This window comes from Trachurus trachurus (assembly GCF_905171665.1).
Source record: "Trachurus trachurus genome assembly, chromosome: 16".
In the NCBI taxonomy this organism is placed as follows: domain Eukaryota; kingdom Metazoa; phylum Chordata; class Actinopteri; order Carangiformes; family Carangidae; genus Trachurus; species Trachurus trachurus.
The window spans coordinates 20,703,164-20,712,277 of NC_139902.1; the positions used below are offsets into that span (position 1 = coordinate 20,703,164).

General features: G+C 39.4%; 1 protein-coding gene across 2 annotated transcripts in view; it reads right to left on the reverse strand.

Moving 5' to 3' along the window:
- The window catches only part of dnah5 (dynein, axonemal, heavy chain 5), a gene marked incomplete at both ends in the record, with an annotated part of 88,889 nt that extends 80,864 nt beyond the window's left edge, over positions 1-8,025 (reverse strand). For both annotated transcript variants that reach the window (XM_083989569.1, XM_083989568.1), the window contains one exon: positions 7,936-8,025. In XM_083989569.1, the coding sequence (XP_083845695.1) occupies positions 7,936-8,025 (90 nt within the window). The remainder of the gene's footprint in view (positions 1-7,935) is intronic.
- Between the last annotated feature and the right edge of the window lie 1,089 nt (positions 8,026-9,114).

A 9,114-nucleotide genomic window follows, 5' to 3' on the forward strand; every position in this document is an offset into this window, starting at 1 on the left:
GTGCATTTAAAGTCTCTCATTTACCCTTCCCTTTGTCTGTGTTGAATTTAACCAGGGGATGACAGGAATAGTTCTATCTGGCTTAAAATACTTTTTGTATTGACGTCACTATAGTCTGACCATTTTTTAAAAGGCTCTCTTCCACAACAAAGCAGGAACTGTCCTCCTGTGACTGGCAACCCAAATATAGATCACTTCAGAACCAGCTTGTTCTTCTTTTCTTTTCTTTTCTTTTCCACCCCTCTGTTTAGACATTAGACAATATTGTTAACAACTTAACTTTAACATTAAGAATGGCAAATATAGTAGGCTAATCAGGTTTCTCATCATGTTCACATCCATATTGTATGACTATACCACATAGACCAAAGATATTGCTGCTAAGAAGCCTTTAATCTGTTTTCCCTTGTTACTGAAACTGACTACTAAGCAATCACAGGGCATACTGCACATGCAAGCATAATGGCTGAGTCCAAAAAAGATTGTCCTGAGAATCAGATTGGAGCAAAGAGACACACAGGCTGACAGACACAAAGACAGACAGACAGAGAGACAGACAGACTTAAGAAAAACAACTGACTGCATGGATAAAACTGGTACATAAAGGAAAGTGGGAAATAATTAAGGAAAAGATAATGGAGAGGAAAAGTGGAATGAAGAAGAAATAGAGGGAGGAAGAGAATAGGGCCAGGAAGGAGAGTGAGAAGCAGGAGGCACGGACCTGAATGGAGAGAGAAGACAGCATGCTATATTTACACTCCGAGTCCAGGTGGTTAAGAGTCAAGGTATTGATTCTTGTTAGTTAGAGCCTGGGGGGCTGGTCATGTGAAGCCAGGGTGAGGTGGTGCATAACAACAACCCCACAAGCTGTGTGTGTCAACAAGGTTAGTAAGAGCAGCAACATATTAGCCTGTCAGCAACTTTAAAACCGACCAGGCAGAAACTGTGCTGGCATGCAGAGTGTCCAACCTGCAGAATTATTAACTTTCTTTTAAAAAAAAGCATGGTAATATTTGCCAAGCTCCTATGAACCGCTCTCAGAAACAGTGACTAGATGTCACAGGTCATCAGATAACAGAATTGTTGCTAAGTGACTTTGAACATCTTGTACATGCACTCCTTTATATCTCCCTCCATCAAAGCATCCTAAGTATAAAACATAAGAATAGATATCTTTCGTAACCACCAATGTGCATGAGTCTCTGGGGATACGCACACACAATTACACAGACACAAACGCTCACATCACAGGTCAACCATAAAAAAAAAAGGATGCCAAGCCAACAGTTGCTGGGCGACCAGCCATTCCACACCTTCTCTGTCTTTATTCCAAATTGTGTGAACAGCCAAGTCAGTTCTCAGCCCAGAGACAAACAATACATAGACAATGCACTGGGGTGCACATAAACAAGCAGACTAAGTCGACACTGAATGCAATACGTAAACACAGAAAATGCACTCGCCAACAATAACAACCTCCAACAATGACAGACAGGCAAACACATATCCATATTTAGTTATTCCGACAACACAGACACAGAAGTCAGCACTGGCAGACTCATGTAATAACAGCTACATCATTAATCGCTTTCAAAAGCAAACAAAGCCCCATCCTGAGATAAGCTATGTCGAGACTGACAATCCCTATGATAAACAAACTGTGCCTTTTGGAATTAAAGAAAACATCTGTGACACAAACAAATATATCGTTTTGGCAGGAATATAATCTGATTATTTATCAGATATTTTTTTTAATAATACAATTAACACAGACAACTGTAGTCAAATTCAATCCAAAGTCAAAGTGGCAGTTGTGGCCTGGAAAAGCAAAAATGTTGCTGCCATGTACCCTCTAGAAATTCCATCAGTTCTTGGTATCATACATGAGATGAGTGAAATAAAATGGTAGATAAATGTCACATGGCACCCCAGCATGATTTCTCTTACCTGAATAACCTTGGAAACGGTTTGTTTCCAGAGCTGCTTTCTAAACATCCTCGCCATGACAGCTCCTTGTCTCTCCGTCTCAGACCCCTCTATATCGTCTCTCTAACCTGCTATCACTTTCTCATCTAGATGAAGCCGTATACTCTCACCCTCAAAGAGATTAGCCCTATCAAGTTGTCAGCGGTGACCACCCAGCGTTGAGTTTGATGCTATGCCTGCTTTATGTTTAATGGACATTTCCATCAACACTGTATGGGTTTTCACGGCCTGCTGTGGTCAGCCGTTCCAGCATACTGAAAACCATGGTTCAGTTTATGAGCACAAGCTTATTTTGTGAATTCACAGCCCATAATATGAGCAGGTGAAAAACACATGAGGAAACATATGAAGAAAGGAACACAGACAGCTCTGTATGTAAATACTGACAAACTCACAGAACACACCTTGGGTATCACTGCTCTAACAGAGGAGGGTAGCAAGTCAAAACAAAGCTGTGAATTTTCATTTTAATGTAAATGCAAGTGACAAACTATAGTGCTGCTGAGGTCATGCAAAAACTGTAGTTAAATGTTGGAATATTTCAGTGTTTTGTACATTAAACTTATCTACAAAACCAATTTACAGATTACTAGAGAACCTTAAGACGGGAAAAAAACAAACAGGCCAGGATTAGTGACTGTTGTTCAATTGTATTGAACTTCAAATGACTTAAATTTTGGAATTGGATGTGGATTAGCAGCAGTCGTGCTCCTGGCTCCTCTGTCTTTCTCTTTTGTATTTTCTTGCATTTTGTTGATACAGTATGACAGAAGCTGAATCCACACATTTTAAAAGAAAACACAAGCTAAAGAAATGATTAAACCTCACCACTTCATCCTTTTTAGTGCACTATTGCTGTGGTCTCACACTTTTACACAAACCCTTAACCCTCCATTTGGATGGCAACACATGGGTTAGAATACTTGACACCACTTAGTTATACTTAACATCAGCTAAATGTTGTGTCAAATGTCAAAATAATGCTTTTTTTTTCAGAGCGGCAGTACAGAAAACAGCTCTTTTGTTATTTAATTCCATAACCTTGCACTTCCAGTAAGTGATCTATAGAAACATAACAAGGGTATCAAGGATTATATTTCATGCTATGAAATATATTAAGAAAAATGGGGCTTTCTCCCATAAAGATGAAGTCTGTAATCATGGCTCCATTTGCACAAGGGTGCCTCGCTTGCAGAAAACAAAAACGTTTCAAAGTCAAGGCTTCGACACAGACATGATAGCAGATTTTGTAAGCTTTCCTTTGCTTTTGCACCAACCATTTAGATACAAAGACATTAGCTGTATACTGAATCCTTACACATTAATGATGAATTACATTTGGCCAATGCAGTTAGTCAAGAAGCCAAGCCGCCTGTAACTTCAGAACTCTTGGGTCACCTTACCTTGTTTTGATAGTCTGGTTTAAAATGCAGCATCGTCTACGTCGGCCTTTCACACTGACACTTCTTTTCAAGTCATTTCTCCTTCTTAATTGGCTTTGCATTACATGACATTAGAGAATTACGGCATCCAACAAAGAGGACAAGACAGAGAACAAGTGGCTTTGCTACAGTGTGTGAGCAATGAGCCTTCTTATTTGCCATGTGAGAAAGGTTACTGCCCTGAAATTATGAGAGTGTTGCTCCTAAAAGGGGACAGCTATCTAGATAATGTGGTGTTGGATGACCACCTGTCAGCGAGTAATTATCAAGGCCCTGGTCTCCCCTTACAAGTCCATTATAACAATGGAACGGAGAGACAGGGATGAGGTGGAGTGTGAATAGAGAGTCAGTGGGAAACCTTTTCAGACCCAACTTTTATGTAACGTATTAATGCAAAAACACATAAAATATGCTGTGTAAAAGTGTGGTAATAAATCAGAAATAAGCCTCAACAAGATGTCTGGCACCCTCTTAAATAACAACAGGGTTTGCATTGTAAACACCTCCTATTGCTATTGTATGCAAATTGAATGAAACTACTCATGTAGTAAGTTTGGCAGCAGCTTCAAGAGACAGCTGTAGAGTCAGAATATAAGAGAGTGTAGAGTTTGATAGGAATGAGTTCAAATAGAATTTGTTCTGTCTTTATTCTGTATTGGTACTGTACTGTAGCCTATATGATCGAAGTATTATGCAACTTGCAAACCAACGCTGCTTTATTTGCCTTTTTTTATCTTCATACAATTATGCACTAATATACAGTACATGATAATTTACATTGTTGGAAGGTGATCATTCAACTGTATATGAGCTTTATTGCATATTATTGAAAAACATTTGGTTTTAGACAAAACGCGCTATTTGGAAATGCCATCTCGAGCTCTTTATTTTGTAATTATATAGATAAAATGAATTATTAGAGGAAAATAATTAATAGATCCAACTTGAATGAAAACAATCATGAGTTGCAGCTCCAGTGGGGAGACCCTAATCAGTCAGCCATAAACACAACATCCAAACACTACACACACACACACAAACATAGACCCCCCACCAATTAATATTAAATTCCATTAGCTTTTACTGTGGCATCCAGCAGATAAGAAGCACAGCTCTGTCCACATGGATCTGAATAATGGTTTGATATTGAAGAAATGATTGCAAAGCTTTGCATTTGAAAGCAGTTGGATCATCAATTTTTCACCACCCCATGACTGATTTTTTATGTTCAACTGTCTGGTTGTGAGCTGCCGTGAAACAGGAGAATGACTGTAAATTATAAATGAGGGGGTGGTGAGATCTAAAAGAGACAGACACAGACAGTGGAAGGTCCACAGTTCTCCCCGAGGGTGTTCACACTGACACGGACATGGAGAGCTTAAACACATCTGTTTTAAAAACTCCACACGGGTTGAAGCACAATGTGTCTAAAAAAACTCAAACAGTTTTGACTAACTTCCCTACTCATTGACATGGCTGCCTGTTTGGTTTTAACCACTCCTGGGTGGAAATGCAAAGTTGAATCAAATTATTATAATTGCTTTGTAATGTATTTGTAGTGTGATGTACTTTTACTTTATACTCAGTCTGTTACTTAGTCTGTGGCCAAGCTTAATGGTGATAAGGAAGTCAAGCAGATACTGGTGGAGTTATACTGTATAATGCTCTATTGATCCAAACAATGCAGGATTAGCTGTGCTAATACATTGTGATAAGTAGTTCACAAGACTTGCCTTCAAAAGCAGAGCATACTTATACTGGATTCAACATTTACTGAAACAAACACTGAACACTAAACTAAACACATCAACCATACCTGCATTTCCTGAGTTGTAAAAGAATATGACTATTTGTCCAGACATGTGAGACAGACCAGTGTTATTCATTCATTTTTTCTTTAGACAGTTTGCTCTTTACAAGTTATCCTTTTAAAATATTCCATAAAAAGAGGGCCTTTGCATCTTATCATTTTGGTTTTACATAGAGAACTGCAAAGTTGACTGCATCAGAGCCTAAAAGGAATTTGTATGTAAATATGCACAATTCTCTTTTCTCTAGTCAGCATTGCATGAAAATGTGGGAAATTTAATCAGTTTGAAGAAAATAAAAATATTTTAGTTCACATATGTGGTTAATAGAGCACATCCACACAATCAGATTGCTGTGATTTCCAGTTACTACAGCACTGCTGAGGGATTTTAGATAATGATTTAGCATGTGCATGCTATGTCCTTGTAGTCTTGCAATAATTTACTCTGGAGTTATGACAGAATATTTAATTCATGACCTGTGAAAGGTGGATCTCAAGTTGTTAAATGAGGCTGTGAAGTAATATGTATCTACAAAATAAAAAGAACATGACATATGTGAATTGGGTGGATCTGAAGTGAGTGAGTGATATCTTGATTGTAAATCCACTAAATTACCTCGCCTTAGATAGGAACTGTTATTTATATTATTGACCCTTAGACCCATATTGAAAGTGCCAGATGTAAAACACAGCTGATCAGAAGGTGACTGCTCAACAAAACAACCTAGTCATAATATCCATGGAGCATCATTTCAGAAAGCAATACAGTAACTATACAATGATTATACTGCCATCTAGTGGACTACGGCTCACAATACAATCAACACATTTCATAAACGGTTATAGCAGTTACTTTTGACTACTGCTGGGAGGCCGGTGAGTCTAATAGTGGAGTGGTTCTCAGAGGAAATTGAAAAGACTCAGGGGGTTCTTGAGTTGAAAATGAAGTGCCGATTAATTTCATCATCCACTCAGAAGGGAATTCTGATGTAAGGTTTCACTCTCCCTATTCAGTATCTTCCAAAAAGAAAAAATGAAAGAAAAAAGACGCACCAATGAAATTACATCCGAGGGCATTGTGAACTTAATTAATTCAGTATCTCCGGTGGCATCAAGTGACAGAAGACAGAATTGTACATTGAATATCTACAAGTTGCTACCTCATTCACAGATTTGTGTTTTGTGCAGTGGCTTGTAGAGATAAGTTCTAAGTCTGATTTGTGGCAGACTATATAAATTGTTACTCTTTTTTACTGACAGTCCTGCAACAAACCACTCTTTCAAAAATGTTATTATGTTAAATCCTGACCTATAGGGGTATGGGCTGTCTGGTGGTGGTGTTGAGCTGTATTGTGTTATTGTGTCAAGTATTTCTGTTCATTTGTACAGCCCATTACAGTAAAATCGTTCTGTATAATGCATCACCATTCAACAGCAGCATAAACTATAATAGCCAACACCACTGTTGCAGAACCTGAACCTGAACATGAAAGGGGGATTGCCATTTTTTACAATCTGGACCTTATTTCTAGCATAAAATACATATAATTACTCACCCAGATAACTTTGGTGTCACTAGGAGTCCTTCCGACGATAATAGATCTAGCCTAGAGCCGCGTAATGCGAGTAGCTATACGGGGCAGCGGAATGCAGCCTCTAAATAACACATATCTGCCGTGAAACTCATTCATTTCAACAATATTTTTGTTATGATACCTGTGTTAGTTAACATCCGGGGTCTATAGGTTGACCTTTGACCTGGATGATATCTCTGAGGCTGCGGAGAGGAAACCTGTGGAAGCTGTAGGCTACTTCGTCCAGCGGGTCATTTTGTTCTGACAATTCGGAAACACGCAGAAACGAAACGTAGTATAGCAACTTTCAGGTAAAGTTATCAGGTCTCAGAGATGATATCATCAAAGGTATACGAGCTGATAACATCCAGGTCAGAGTCCTACCTATGACCCCGGATGTTGATAACAGGTATCCCCGGACTCGGGGGAATAACACACAGGTATCATAACAAAATATTGGTGAAATGAACGAGTTTCGCGGCAGATAATGTGTTATTTAGAGGCTGCATTCCGCTGCCCCGTATACTCGCAATATACGCGGCTCTCGGCTGGATCTAATTTTGTCGGAAGGACTGCTGACACCCAAACTAAGCCAAAACCAAAACATCTGAGTGAGTAAATGATCGTATTTTATGCTAGAAATAACATTTCCAGATCGTAAAAAAAAAAAAAAAAAAAAAACGCAGGGCTGCTATCAGACTTCATGGTCTCACCATATAAACTTGCAAGACTTTTAGTGTGACATTTTCATTGCAGTGATACAATATGACAAAAACACAATCCAGATTCCAGGCTAAAACAAGGCAGGAAAGATGATGTGCTACACTCTGTATAAAGTGATAATGATTCTTTAACATGTAACAAGTGCACACAACAGACCTCTATCTTGTCATAAAACCACATGGCAATGTAGCTACTCCAGTAGATCATAACTATAGGCCTAGGGGCCTACTGGTTTATTATTGTGAGCCTGATCAGTCAGACTGATTAGGCCTTTAGTTTAGGGTTTGTTTCCCCCCTGTGTGTGTGAGACACGGATACATTTGTCCTTGAATTTAAAGCATGTCACGTTATGATTATGATTATTACTTCGCAAATATATTGTAAGAATTTGGGACCAAACCTGCATCTCCTTGAGTGACTCCACTTGGACAGTGGGCTGGGCGGGTCTGCTCCTGTAGCTGACTTTGGCGAGCCGAGAGTTGAAAGACATGTCTCAAACATTCCTCTGCTGAAAAGCCTCTGCGATAACCACACGGTGAACTTCTAGCTTTTTACGTTTAAAGTTATTTCTCTGCTGTATATTGATGGTACAAACTCTCCAGAGTTTGTTGTCGTGCTCGGCCTGGTCCTCCTCGAAACACGTTTTACTCGCGCGCGCGATCTTGTATGTTGTTGGTGGTTTCCAAGGGAACGAGGCTTGAAAAAAGGGGGGACAAAGGGGCAGAGAGAGCCCCGGTAACAACTGACTGATATTACCTATAGTTTATTGACTGGCTATTTCCTTCCTTCGAAATGATTATCAAACATAGCTACTGTAAATGTATTAAAAGTCAAAAGTAGGCAGAGACAGAGCGGACTGGCAAGAAAAAGAAAGTAGAAGAAATCAAGTGATTCCTCCTGCTCTCAAACATCATAAAATAACCTTGGCTTGAAAAACTGTCAGAAATAAAACATCTAATATAGGTTTTAAAATAACTTCTGGCTATATTGCCTATTGTGTTGAAACTTTTTATCAGATCAGGTCCACTTGGCTAAGCTGTAAACTATCCCTTTTGTTAAATGCATCAGGCTGTCTGTAATGTTTTTGTGTAATCAATCCCTTTACCCATTCAAATTACTGATTGGCTGGCATCCAAAGTTCTTCCTAATTTTCCTTTTTTTAAATCTGTGTTGGCAGCCTAGTTGTTTTTCTTGATAGCAGGTACATACAGGAGGGTAGGGCACCATTCCAGCTGTTCACATGACTGAGGAGGTCATAGGGCGGTGGAAGGAGCTGATATCGCTGCTATTTGCATATGATGTGGTCCTGATGGCACCATCCGCCTGTGACCTCCAGCACTCACTGGACCTGTTTGTAGCCGAGTGTGAAGCGGCTGGGATGAGGATCATCAGCACCTCCAAATCTGAGGCCCGCCATGGTTTTCAGCAGGAAACCGGTGGACTGCCTACTCCGGGTAGGGAATGAGCCTCTGCCCAAAGTGAAGGAGTTTAAGTAGCCTATCTCTCGGCCTTGTTCATGAGTGAGGGGACATTGGAGCATGAGATTATTTATTGAAATAAATACAAACAGCTAATATTA